Source organism: Colobus angolensis, unplaced genomic scaffold (genome assembly GCF_000951035.1).
Source record: "Colobus angolensis palliatus isolate OR3802 unplaced genomic scaffold, Cang.pa_1.0 Scaffold247, whole genome shotgun sequence".
NCBI lineage: Eukaryota > Metazoa > Chordata > Mammalia > Primates > Cercopithecidae > Colobus > Colobus angolensis.
This window is the reverse complement of record NW_012115677.1, coordinates 224064-239080: the sequence shown is the minus strand read 5'-3', so window position 1 is coordinate 239080 and position 15017 is coordinate 224064. Positions and strand designations below refer to the sequence as shown.

The following is a 15017-nucleotide window of genomic DNA, read 5'->3' as shown; positions in this document are numbered from 1 at the left end:
ATAAAACACACTTTCATGTGAAGTACTCTTGGATTAAACTAATGATAAGCTTTAAGGTTCTCATAATAAATAATTTCTATTTCTAAAATAGGACACCTGTAATACAAAACGTAAATTTCCAAAAAAGTCTGCTAACTAGTATATGAAAAATAATGCAGAAGGCTATTTCAATAACCCAGCTAGTAACTGGTTCCTTCATTCCGAAGAGACAGTAATTTGGAACCAAATCAAAATAATATTTTTCTTCTCTATATATTCTTTTTTCTTTTCTTCTTTTTTCTGGGGCGGGGGTGGGGCACAGGGTCTCACTCTCACCCAGACTGGAGTGCAGTGATGTAATCATAGCTCACTGCAGTCTTGAGCTCCCGAGCTCAAGGGATCCTCTTGCCTCAGCCTCCCAAGTAGCTAGGACTACAGGCATGTGCCACCACCACACCTAGCTAACTTTTAAAAATGTTTGCAAAGACAGGGTCTCTATGTTGCCTAGCTGGTCTTGAATTCCTAGCTTCAAGCAATCCTCCTGCCTCAGCTCCCCAAAGTGCTGGGATTACAGGTATGAACCACCATGCCCAGCTTATTTTTCTGTATTTTAAGATATATTCTTTGTTAAGTAGAAGTACTTAACAAAGGATTGTATGTTTTTGTTTAAAATGTACAAATAAGGAAGTATAATGGTTTGCTCACAATAAAGATAACAAGACAGTTTTAGAAATGAGGACATTATATAACATACCCCTACACTTTAAGGATGGAGACAGAAGACGAAAACGTGTGCCACAGTTTCAAAATGAATATACAGTTATTTATAGTACTAAATAATTTTAAAACTCTAAAAATAACACAAAATGTAATCTCTTACAGAAAAGAAATGCAGGTTATCATTAGAAAGGTAAAAAAAATCATAAAAAGTTAATAAATTTGATTCATACTACTAATGAATATCTATAATTCACAGTGTCAGAGTAAGAACTTTTAATAGATACCTAAATCCAAATATTTACCTAACTGAAGTATGTTAATCAAGATTGTGATTAAATCTTAAAAAGTAAGAAGAACATCTGTAATTTATTTTCTCTCTTAAATATTAACATGATGATTACACACCCATATATTCTACCAGTAATCTGGAAGTCAGCAATTTGACCCTATCATAAGTTATTATATAATATACATGGAGAAAAAAATATATACAGACCTCTTAAAAAAAGATGATAAAACATTTTATCTTCTAAAATCTAAGTTAAATTCAAACATTTCCAGGAATTCTCAATTCTGCTTTATCATAGTACTGTTAACCTCCTAAAATGGTTACTTCCTCATCTGCAAAAGCTCAAATAAGTTTGAGCAAAAACATTTATGACCCCAGAAGCAGAAAGCACGAAACTATGTCAACTACAACGTATCTATAAGGTTATATAATTTACCTTTAGTGTGTTTCTATTCAGTCCATATAGTCATCTCTTTTTAAATGCTAGGCAAAAAAATGATATCTGAAAAAATTCACCTCATAATTAATGCTAAAACTTTGTAAATTTACAATTTAAAAAGAGTACAAATAAGAATTAGATTAAAACATACCTGGTTCATTATAGCCTTCTCTTAAGTACTGAATAAGACAAAATATAAATCTTGGAAGAACAAATTCAGACATCATCAGTAAGTCTTTAGGGACACAGGGAATATTTGAACTTGATTTAATTTGATGCCTTTTGCAAAACCTGTAATACGAAAAAGAAAAAAATTAACAGTAATGTCTAATCAGTTAAAAATATATTATTTCTATTTACAATATTCATAAATAGAATACAGGCCAATAAATCCTTCTTTATGATTTTTACGGTACCAAGTTAAAAGAATGTAATTTTAATCAGTGTTTATATAAAAATGGCCCTCAGGTATATTTTTCCCAAGAAAAGACCATACTATTAATAGTTAAATTCCAACTAGAATACAAAAAGAAACTCTCATTACAGGGCACTTTTTTTTTTTTTTTTTTGAGACGGAGTCTGGCTCTGTCGCCCAGGCTGGAGTGCGGTGGCCGGATCTCAGCTCACTGCAAGCTCCGCCTCCCAGGTTTACGCCATTCTCCTGCCTCCGCCTCCCAAGTAGCTGGGACTACAGGCGCCCGCCTCGTCGCCCGGCTAGTTTTTTGTATTCTTCAGTAGAGACGGGGTTTCACCGTATTAGCCAGGATGGTCTCGATCTCCTGACCTCGTGATCCGCCTGTCTCGGCCTCCCAAAGTGCTGGGATTACAGGCTTGAGCCACCGCGCCCGGCCTACAGGGCACATTTTTTAACTGAAATGTATTCCTTTCAGGTACCACTTATGACTTCCACTCTTTTAAACCATTAAGTACAAGCTGATCACTTCCAAAGCATTTACATTTTTCCTATTTCTAACTTATTGCATTAATGAACAGGTAAGTGATACAAAAACTTGAAGTTTATTTTAAAAGTCTATATGTTTAAGTGTATACATTCCTTTTAATCTTGTTTATATTCATCCTATTTTTCTTTTTCTTTTTCTTTTTCTTTTTTTTTATGAGGAGTCTTGGTCTGTCGCCCAGGCTGGAGTGCAATGGCATGATCTAGGCTCACTGCAACCTCTGCTTCCCAGGTTCAAGCGATTCTCCCACCTCAGCCTCCCAAGTAGCTGGGAACTAAAGGTGTGCACCACCTCACCAGCTAAGTTTTTTTTATTTTTAGTAGAGATGGGGTTTCACCATGTTGGTTGGCCAGGCTGGTCTTGAACTCCTGACCTCAGGTGATCTGCCCACCTCAGCCCCACAAAGCGCTGGGATTACAGGCCACTGCGTCTGGCGTATATTCATTTTCAAGTATGATTGGTATGCTCCAGCAAAAATGAAGTAAACTATTCTTTTTTTTTTTTTCCTTAAAGACAAGGTCTCGCTTTGCCACCCACATGCATCCTGGAAGTCCTGAGCTCAAGCAATCCTCCCACCTCAACCTCAGGCATGCACCACTATGCTTGGCTAATTTTTTTTATTTTTACTTTTTGTAGAGACAGGGTCTTGCTACATTGCCAAGGCTGAAGTACAACTCTTGGCCTTTAGCAATCCTCCAGCCTCGACTTCCCAAAGTACTGGGATTGTGAGCCACTGTGCCCCACCCTGAAGAAAACTATTCTATGGTCAACATCCAAATAATCACAAACAAGTTATTCTGTTATCAAACACATAGTTACCACATTAAACATGTAAAATGCCTAGAAATAAGCAGAAGGGAAGAGAAGCTATTTAAGCTGTAAAATATAGAAGATCTGAATAAACAGAGAAAAACCATATTTCTAACAGAAAAACTGATTTTTTTTTTTAAAGACAGTTTTGGCCAGGCACGGTGGCTCACGCCTGTAATCTCAGCACTTTGGGAGGCAGAAGCTGGTGCATCACCTGAGGTCAGGAGTTTGAGAACAGCCTGGTCAACAGGGTGAAACCCTGTCTCTACTAAAAATACAAAAATTAGCCAGGCATAGTGGCATGTGCCTGTAGTCCCAGCTACTCAGGAGGCTGAGGCAGGAGAATCGCTTGAATCCAGGAGGCGGAGGTTGCAGTGAGCCAAGACCATGTGCCTGCACTCCAGCCTGGGTGACTGAGTGACGCTCTGTCTCAAAAAAATAATAATAATAATAAAAGACAGTTTCCTCCAGACTTAATGCCATTAGATTTACATCCCAATGGAATTAATCACAAACTAACTCTAAAGTTCAAATGGAAGAGCATATTTGTGAAAAATACTATTAAAGCCTGAAAAAAAAAAAAAAGGTTAATGATAATGAACTAGACCTTAGAGCACAGTACAAAATTATTTTAATTAAAATTCTATGGTAATGTGCCAATATCAATGGACCACAATGGGCCAGGCATGGTGGCTCATGCCTGTAATCCCAGCATGTTGGGACGCCAGGAGTTCAAAACCAGCCTAGGTGACGTACCAAGACCCAGTCTACCAAAAAAAAATAATTTAAAATGAACAACAACGAAGTCCAGAAAAAGAATATACAAATTTGTGACGAATGTGACATCTCAAATCAATATGGTGGGAAGAAGACTTAATAAACTACATTAGGACAAAATTTACTATTATTTAAATGCAGGAAGCAAATTTGATTCCTATCTTATACTATATACAAAATATATTCCATATACATTAAAAATCAAAAGTAAGCAATGGAGCCTGGAAGATAATTAACTATTTTCCTACATTATCTCCGAATATACAAAGCCTAAGTTAAGACTTAAAACCAAAAGCCACAAAAGTAAGAAAAGAAACTGACTATGTAAATCAAAAGTTTCTACACAGGAGACAGTAACAAACTGGAAAAAATATTTACAATATATAAATGAGATAAAAGATTAATATCTATGATTACAAACTCTCGAAAATGGATAAGAAAAATAAAACAATTCAATAGAAAAATCAAGCAAGGTCATGAACAATTCACAAAACAAGTACCAAAGAGCCAATAAACAAATGGAAAGATGTTCCAGTTTTCTCTAATAAAGCAATGAATTTTATTAAAACAAAAAATGAATAACTGGAGAAACCATTTTGTGGTATCTAGTGAAATAACTGACCCATGCAATGGAGCCATTAGAGGAAAGCTTGAGGGGAAATTTTCATTACAGTTACTTACAGTTCATTACAGTTCTTTGGTTCATTACAGTTAATTTTATTAGGTGTGGTAACAATATTGTGGTTAAATAAGAAAAAGATCTGACTATCACATCCTTATCAATCTGCTGGACGAGGTGGCTCACGCCCATAATCCCAACACTTTAGGAGGCTGAGGCAAGCGGACTGCTTGAGGTCAGGAGTTCAAGACCAGCCTGGCCAACATGGTGAAGCCCTGTCTCTACTAAAAAATACAAAAAATTAGCTGGGCATGGTGGCACACGCCTGTAGTCCTAACTACTCAGGAGGCTGAGGCAGGAGAATCACTTGAACCTGGGAGGCAGAGGTTGCAGTGAGCCGAGATCGTGCCACTGCACTCAAGCCGGGGTGACAGAGCAAGACTCCATCTCAAAAAAAAAAAAAATTATCAATCTTAGTATCACCAGAGGTTTAAAAACAAAACAAAACAAAAAAGCAGAGAGACTGAGATGTGAGTAAAGCACACAACACCATTTATGAAATGTTCTTATCAAACAAATTGAACTTGAATGACACCATGTCTCCAGACGAATGTTCATTTACAAGAAGTATGGGAGATAAAGGAACATGTTAAATGACACCACAAAAAAGCAAACAGACAAATGGAGAATGTGAGACATTATACAGTACAACTGACCCAGTTTCTGTAACCTGTCCGTGACAGAGGGGAATAAAGGGGTATGAGGGCTACTCTAGGTTAAAAGAGGCTTGAGACACCCAATAAGCACATGCAATATGTAAACCAATTCTAACAAACCAACTCTGAAAGGAATTTTTGGAAGGCATTTTTTAATCTTTCACAAAGGAAATTCCTTTCTGAGGGAATCTTATTACAAACTGGGTACTAGTTCATTACAGTTGATTTTATTAGTGTGATAATGCCATTGTGGTTATACAAGAAAATGTTCATGCTTATTTGATGATACAGGAACCATTTTATGTGGGTGTGACAATAACAGCACTGTGATTGTCACTAAAAAGTGAATTCCTGGCTGGGTGTAGTGGCTCACGCCTGTAATCCCAGTATTTTGGGAGGCCAAGGCAGGCAGATCACTTGATGTCAGGAGTTCAAGACCAGCCTGGCCAATACAGCAAAGCCCTGTTTCTACTAAAAATACAAAACTTAGACAGGCGTGGTGGTGTGCACAAGAATCACTTGAACCCAGGAGGTGGAGACTGCAGTGAGCTGAGATCACGCGCCACTTCACTCCAGCCTGGATAACAGAATAAGACTGTGTCTTAAATAAAAAATAAAAAATAAAGTAAATTCCCTGTCTTTTAGACAGAGATAGGGATTTACAGATGAAATGCTCTAATATATGGGACCTTCAAAATAATCTGGTGAGATAAAGGGAAGTAGATGGGAGTATACCAAGAGCAGCTCTGAATTGCTACTTGTTGAAACTGAGAGATACATGAGGTTTCATTATGTTATGTTCATGAAACAGAATATGGATCGATATCGAAGTCAATAAAGTACTCTCTTCTGATGTTTAAGGAATTCATTTAAAAGATTGTAATTTAAATTTGTCTTTCAGTCAAAAATGACAACAAGGGATTTTTCCCCTAATAAAAAGATCCTATTAGTTAGGTTCATTGTGCTGACTGCTTTTATATACGTTTTAAATTTTCTATAGTAAAAAACTAAAAATCTTAAAAAGAAAAAAAAATTCCCTACTCTTTAAAGATGAATGCTGAAGCATGTCTGTGTAAAATAACATGATTTGGGGGAGTTGTTTTAAAATACTTCCGCGAAAGGGAAAAAAGAGCAGTTGAAGCAAATGTGGCTAAAATCTTTAAAAATGTTGAGTCTGCATGATTAGCACAGGAAGGTTCAACACCCTGTTTTTGCATATGTTTGGAAATTTTCATAATGTAAAAAGTTTTTCATCTTGCAGATCAGGAAAGATTCACTTTACTAATTCATTGAAAGCATGTTCAGAAATTTTTGTTGTACACATGAAGTGTAAACAGGTCGAGTTTTTGTTGGCACTTGACCATATCTATTAAAATTTTAAATGTTCATAACACAAGCTTAGCATTTCTATTTCTATGAATTTATTATACAGAAATACTCTGAAATATATTTACAATGATGTTCATTATACCTCCATTTAGAATACAAAAAAGTTAAAAATGCATGCATTTAATCATAGAAGAAAAGTAAAACAAACTATGGCAGATCGATAACATACTTTGATTTTTACAAAAATGAAGTGGAATAATAAGTGCTAAAGTATAATTATATCTAAGATAAATTAAGTGAGAAATGAATTGTATAGAAGTATATACATTTAATCTCTTCTATAAATACAATTTTGGAGAAGGGGAAAGAAACGTTAATATATATAAGAAGAAAAATATTTTCAGAAATATAAAGCAAACTTTGTAGAAATTAACTGAGAGTATGACATGTTATACTTTCACTTACAATGTTAATTCTACCTATAATGTTTGAATTTTATATAACAAACATACGTACAACCTTATAATCAAAAGGAAAAATTTAAGCCAAAAACGAAAAATAAGTTATGCCATACATTTGGTTTTAGTTCCACAATTTAAAACATCATTGGTATTCTTTTTTGCTTCAAGGACCCTTTTGAGAATCTAATGAAAATTATAACTCTTAAGAAAATATATATATAAATGCAAAATAAAAGTTAACATGTTCACACTCTACTGAAGTCTATCTACCCTTAAGGTAGGGCTTTTCATTGTTAGGTCAGCAGATGACAGAGCAGAGAGACGGATTTTCCTTGGTCCTCAAGGCAGACACACAGGCAGAGCCTGAGCAGCCTCCTCAGTTGCCTCTGTGTCCCATCCAAATACTATTTTCCATATCTGCCATATTATGATAAAGGGTAGGAAGCATCACACCTTAAGGTTCAAACCTTGATTTAAAAGAAAAAACGAATTTAAGAACTTCTTCCAGTCTAGGTACGTTTGCTCACACCTATAATCCCAGCACTTTGGGAGGCCGAGGTGGGCAACTCACTTGAGATCAGGAGTTCAAGACCAGCCTGGCCAACATGGTGAAACCCCATCTGCACGAAAATTACAAAAATTAGCCAGACATGGTGGCATACACCTGTAATCCCAGCTATTCAGGAAGCTGAGGTGGAGAATCGCTTGAACTCAGGAGGCGGAGGTTGCAGTGAGCTGAGATCTCACCACTGCACTCCAGCCTGGATGACAGAGAAAGACTTCATCTCAAAAAAAACAACAACAACAACAACAAACTTCTTCCAGCTGGGACACACAATATCTAAATAAAATCAAGTACACTTTTTTAAAGCTATATTTCCATAAAAGCTCTTTTTTTTTTTTTTTTTTTTTGAGACACAGTCTCAACTCTGTTGCCCAGGCTGGAGAAATCAAGTGCTGTTTTTAAAAGCCATATTCACATAAAATTCACATAAAAGCTTTTTTTTTTCTTTTTTCTTTTCTTTGAGACACAGTCTCACTCTGTTGCCCAGGCCAGCGTGCAGTGGCACAATACCGGCTCACTGCAACCCCCACCTCCTGGGTTCAAGCAATTCTCCTGCATCAGCCTCCCGAGTAGCTGGGACTACAGGCGCCCGCCACCACACCCATCTAATTTTTTGTATTTTGAGTAGAAATGAGGTTTCACCATGTGGGCCAGGCTAGTCTCAAACTCCTGACCTCACGTGATGCACCGGCCTCGGCCTCCCAAAGTGTTGGGATTACAGGCATGAGCCACCGTGCCCAGCCTTTGTAAAAGCTTTTAAAGATAAAGGAGAACCTGGCCTGTGTGACAGATTAAAGAGCTAGCTGTGATCTAAGACAACTTAATTAAGAAGCCCATAAGCATAAATGTGAAGGACAGAAAATGGATGAAACGAAAGCCAGGAGAGAAGAATAGGAAAACATAATTGGGCACAAAACTGAAGGATGCACTAAAAGAACTGACAGCTGGAAAACAGAAAGAGAAAGGATTAGAAAGCACAGAAAGCTCTCCTTGGACACTTTGTGCAGGAAAGAATCCAATTCCAAAGAGCAACTGAGTGGAGTAAAGAAAAATTTGAACACAGTACCAAGTAGCTAAGCCAAAGGAACAATGGTCTAAGTAATTTCGAGACTGAGGTTACAGAAGTGTATCAGAAGACTGGAGATTAAAAACTTAATGGTCAAAAAAGTAAAAAAAAAAAAAAATCATACTCTGGCAACTAGTTTGAGTACGGCAGAACTGTCCCATGTGGATGTAACATACTGTAAGGCTGACGAACAATATTGGTTTTTGTAATTCAGGCTGAGCATAGTGTGGGGGACTGACCATTTAACATAGCAGATGCTCAATAAAGACTTGATAATACTCAGTTTGAGGCAGGAAGATTGCCTGGACCCAGGAATTCGTGACCAGCTTGGGCAATATAGCATGACCCTGTCTCTTTAAAAAATCTTTTTAAAAATTACTATTAACATTTCATCAAGTCCTAGAAAAAGACTTGCTGGAACAAAGAATTAATTAAACAGAACAAAAAACATTTTTTTTTTTTTTTTTGAGACAAAATCTTGCTCTGTTGCCCAGGCTGGAGTGCCATGGCATGATCTCGGCTCACCACAACCTCAGCCTCCCGGGTTCAAGCAATTCTCCTGCCACAGTGTCCGGAGTAGCTAGAATTACAGGCATGTGCCATGATGCCCAGCTACCAGCTAATTTTTTTTGTTGTTTTCTTGTTTTTGGGGGGTTTTTTTGAGACAGAGTCTTGCACTGTCGCCCAGGCTGGAGTGCAGTGGCGCAATCTTGTTTCACTGCAAGCTCCGCCTCCTGGATTCATGCCATTCTCCTGCCTCAGCCTCTCAAGTAGCTGGAACTACAGGCACCCACCACCACACTCAGCTAATTTTTTTTGTATTTTTTTTTAGTAGAGACGGGGTTTCACTGTGTTAGCCAGGATGGTCTCGATGTCCTGACCTCATGATCCACCTTCCTCGGCCTCCCAAAGTGCTGGGACTACAGGCATGAGCCACGGTGCTGGCCTTTTTTTGTATTTTTAGTACAGATAGGGTTTCGCCATGTTGGCCAGGCTGGTCTCGAACTCCTGACCTCAAGTGATCTGCCTGCCTTGGCCTCCCAAAGTGCTGGGATTACAGGCGTCAGCCACTGCGCCTAGCCAACAAAATTATTTTAAGGGTATCCAATTAAATAACCCATTTAATAATCCCAGTTGTTCAAATTTTTTTTGAAGAGCTACTACATGCCTGGAACCTAGGCCCTGGGAATATGGAGGCCTTGTCCTCATGGAGCTAACTTTCTGAGGGAGGAGGAAAGAGAGAAACAAGACAATAAATAATGGAAATATCTGATAGTAATAAATTCTACAATAGTAATAAATTATTTCTAGCCTGGGCAACACTGCAAAACCCCATCCCTACAAAAAATACAAACATTAGCCAGATGTGGTGGTGTGCACCTGTAATCCCAGCTACTCAGGAGGCTGACATAGGAGGATCACTTGAACCTGGGCGCAGGAGGTTGCAGTAGCCAAGATCGTCCCATTGCACTCCATTCTGGGTGACAGGGTAAGATCCTATCTCAAAAAAAAAGAAAAGAAAAAGAAGGTATTTGACAGCACCATATATAAAAAGTATCCATGAGACTCCTTTAGATCGGGTTTGTCAGGGAAGGTCTTTCTGAAGAGGTGATATTTAGGCTACAGGCCAAAACGACATGAAGGAGGTAGGCTAGACATGCAAAGCTCTGGGAGAGTTAAAGAAGAAAGCTTGCTATTTTTACTTTGTGTGTTTAGATTGTACCAATTCAACCATCAAGAAATTTACTTCATTTAGAACACCTAAACTGATCCTAAAATTCATGTCACTTCATCAGCAATGACTAAGCCTACAGGTAGAACCAATAAGTCAAGTAAGCTAACCAAAAGACACCAGTAAAATCAGTCAAAGACCTGACAAATCAAACTGCATATAAACATGTACTAACAATCTCTCCCCAAATGAACAAGACCCCAAATGAACAAGAGAAGGGCTTTCTAGACAACTGGTACAGCTCCAAATTAAAAATGAGGCAGGAAGTAATACATTCACATTAGCAGTTCAGAGGTCACAGATAACTTTCTTCAAGGAACACAACAGATTTGCAAGATTAAGAAGGTTAAATAGTCCTTAGTGGGGAAGGATGTTACAGCAATAATAGAATGATCAAATAGAACTACAAAGATAGTAGACAAAATGACTTCTCTATATTTTGTTTGACATCATCTTTTTAAAATTTTTCACTGAAGCACAACTGATAAAAAATTGCCTAAAAGGTAAGTAAGCAACTCAACAAAATATCACTAAATGAACATACTCATGTAAACGCCAACGCCAATTCAAGATCAAGAAACACAACATTATCCCCCAGAAACTCTCCTTATGATTCTTTTGAAATCAAATTTAAATGACTAAAAGCAAATTTCCTGGACTGTGGGAGAAATAGAGGAGAGAGGAAACAAAAAGGGAGGGGGGGTTCTGGTGCTCTCTTTGCAAGTTACTGATATTTGGTGGGGAGAAAGAGGGCATGGAGAGGTCAACTCAAATAATGAAACCAAATTTTTCAAGAATTTGAAAAGTATGTGAGATAATAAGCTCCCATACAGATGTTCTTTGGCAAGAACATGCCATTCTCAACTTACTACACACATTACACATTATTTTGCAACAAATTATACACATACACATTATTCTGCATATAATTTTGGATAATTCATGGAGATTCCTGGAAAGTCATACCACCTCCCCCCAGGTTAAACGCCCTGATATAATCTGTGCCCTTCATCTGGCAGGTCGGGAAATCTCAGAAACATTAAATGACACACCTAACTAAACTTTAACAAAATTATCAAAAGGTATTTAGGATACAGGCCAAAATGACATAAAAGGCATACCATAAACATATATGATATCTACCTAAATGAATCTATATATTTAATATGATCCAGTGAAAATAACAGTAAGGAATAAACAAGCTGATTCTAAAGTTTATATGGAAAAATAAACAAGAATCGCTAAGAAAATTTTAAAAAAAACAAGAGTAATAAAAGTCAAGTAGCTTTATCAGAGATGAAAATTTATTTTAAAGTTGAAATCATCAGAAGTATTGATTCCAGCCTTTAGGAAGCTAACATTCTATAGGACAGAAATAGACAATGATGATGAATACAATTAAGTAAACTACAAAGCAAAGAAAGGGAGATCAGAAATTCAGTTCCAAATTCACCTATACATATTCCTGGGCCATTTTCCTAAATATACATTTCTACATCTCTAATAGGAAGGACTAAAGTACAGCTCCATCCCATGTCTAAAACTGTTAGATAAATGGTAAGAACTAAAAGAAAAAACTTTAAATTCCATCTACACGGGTTTGAATAGTATTTAGTGGACCCTAAAGTACCAGAAAAGCAAAAAAAAATTTTATGAAAACTAAAAATTTTAAATTAAATTACAGCATGCACATAAGATCAGAAAACTTGAAAGTAAAAATAGAGATGTTGTAAACCTATTAAACTATTAAGACAGTAAATATACATTGAAACCTTGAAGCAGAAACAAAACAGTATGGTAATGGTACATGAAAAATAATATGGGTCCAGAAATAGAACCAAATACATGTGGAATTTATAATAAAGGCAAAATTCAAATCTATGCAGAAAACAGGGCTTAATCAGAGAAATGATACTGAGATATTTGGGTAAACCAGTCAAGTTGGGGTAGGCGGGAGGATCTTCCTCACATCTTATACCTCGATAATAAATTCCTAACATATCAAAAAGGTAAATGTAAAATGTGAAATCATTAGAGTGCTAGACGCAACTTGGTGTGGGAAGAGTTACTAAGTAATTGTGTAGAAGAGACAGCTTAAGTATGATAAAATCTAAAAGTCACTAGATTTTGCTTATTAATTACATAAACATAAAAGATTAATAAACATAAAATTAATAAACATAAAAATTGACAAGAAAAACTTTCTGTATAAAAATAAATGTCCATGGGCTTCTGTTTTTCTTTCTTTTCTTTTTTTGAGACGGAGTCTTGCTCTGTCATCCAGGCTGGAGTGCAGTGTGGCACGATCTCAGCTCACTGCAACCTCCGCCTCTCGGGTTCCAACAATTCTCCTGCCTCAGGCTCCCGAGTAGCTGGGATTACAGGTACCTGCCACTACGCCCAGCTAATTTTTGTATTTTTAGTAGAGACAGGGTTTCACCATGTCGGTCAGGCTGGTCTGGAACTCCTGACCTCGTGATCTGCCTGCCTTGGCCTCCCAAAGTTCTGGGCTTACGGGCGTAAGCCACCACACCCGGCCGGCATTTGTTTTTAAAAAGACGAGTAGGAAAAAAGGTTTGCAACTCATAACTGGTCAAAGAGTTTGTGATTGTTAATACTGAATATCAACTTGATTGGATACAAAGTATCGTTCCCGGGTGTATCTGTGAGGATGTTACCCAAGGAGATTAACATTTGAGTCAGTGGACTGGGAGAGGCAGACCCACCCTCAATCTGGGTGAACACCATCTAATAAGCTGGCAGAGCAGCTAGAAAAAAGCAGGCAGGAGAAGATGGAAGACCAGACTTGCTGAATCTTCCAGACTTCATCTTTCTCCTGTGGTGGATGCTTCCCGCCCTTGAACATCAGACACCAAGTTCTTCAGCTTTTGGACTCTTTGACTTATACCGGTGGTTTGCCAAGGGCTCTCCGGCCTGTGGAGACAGAGGACTTTACAACAAACCGTTGGAAAGTCCCTACTTTCGAGGTTCTGGGACTCGGACTGATCCACCACTGGCTTCCTTGCTCCTCAACTTGCAGATGGCCTATCGTGGGACTTTACCTTGTGATCGTGTGAGTCAATTCTCCTTAATAAACTCCATCTCATATATTCATATATCCTATTAGTTCTGTCCCTCTAGAGAACCCTGACTAATACAGGGCTATTTTTCCTAAGACAATCTAAGAGAAAATGAGAAAAGGAAATACCAATCGCTTTTAAACATATGAAAAGATGCTCAAGTCAGTCAATGAACACATTAAAACTATACTGAGGAATAAAAACAAACAAACAAGCTCACACTGAGGAAAAACTTGTCAAGATGGAGTAGCAAGGACCAAATTTACTCCCTCATCTTAAATAATTAGAAAATTGGGGAGGATGCTGGGGGGGTGGGCAGGTAATGTATGAAACAATGGTTTTCAAACATTAGACAATAGGCAGTGCAAGACTATGATCCTTACGAGAAAAGAAAGAAAAGGTGAGCCCCAGACCTACACCTACTGCTTAGAGGCACTTTCCAGACTGCAACAAAAGGGAGGCGGTACCCAAAGAGAGCCCTGTGGCCTCAGTGAGTTGAGAAAACAGAGACAGAACTCAGGGATGTTAAGGTAGCTAGAATTTTAAGGACTGAAAGGGAGCTCTGGAGACATGCAAACAGAACCCCCAAGTCTTTGGCTGAGTGGAATTTTGGCTTTCATAAGTGGAAACACCCAAGGCTAGGGTAAAAACAATCACAAAGGAATGGGCAAAAGAATTACCAAGAATGACACACAGCTGGGAACAGTTCATGTTCCCAACAGTGAGAATGGCGAAACCTCAAAATATATGGGAATCACATAGAATCTTCTGAAGGGCACTGTATTACCAGTGCAGATAAATTCACTCAAGACTAAAGGTTGCTCTGAACCCAAACTAATATAGCTTAAAGATAAGCCCTGAGTCCAAGTAACTTATCTGCACTGCAGAACAAAATCCAACCCTAAGGAATACAACTTAATCCACAATCAATAACATAAAGTGCAGAAATTCTGGCGTACAATCAATGTTTTCTAGGCAATGCAAAAACAAACAAAAAACAAAAACAGAAAAGTATCACCCACAACCAGCAGAAAAATTAACAGACATAAACCCAAAAGTGATGGAGATAATGAGACTAACAAACCTATTTTCCGTATGTTCAAGAAGAGAAAGGACAGAAATGAAAGCATAATGACGGAAATAGAAGATATAAAATAGAACTGTATCAAACTTGTAGATTAAAAAATAAGGCCAGGCGCAGTGGCTCAGGCCTGGAATCCCAGCACTTTGGGAGGCCAAGGCAGGCAGATCGCAAGGTCTGGAGATCAAGAACATCTTGGCCAATGTGGTGAAACCCCATCTCTACTAAAAAAAAATACAAAAATTAGTCGAGTGTGGTAGCATGCCCCTGTAGTTCCAGCTACTCAGGAGCCTGAGGCAGAAAATCGCTTGAACCCAGGAGGCAGAGGTTGCAGTGAGCCAAGATTGCACCACTGCACTCCAGCCTGGGCAATAAGAGTGAAACTCCGTCTCAAA

General features: G+C 37.8%; 1 protein-coding gene across 1 annotated transcript in view; it reads right to left on the bottom strand.

The window, feature by feature from the left end:
• Positions 1-15017, bottom strand: part of UBR3 (ubiquitin protein ligase E3 component n-recognin 3 (putative)) — a gene marked incomplete at its 5' end in the record, with an annotated part of 276638 nt that overhangs the window by 227866 nt on the left and 33755 nt on the right. Inside the window, one exon of the mRNA XM_011945970.1 lies at positions 1579-1718. Within this exon, the coding sequence (XP_011801360.1) occupies positions 1579-1718 (140 nt within the window). The remainder of the gene's footprint in view (positions 1-1578; positions 1719-15017) is intronic.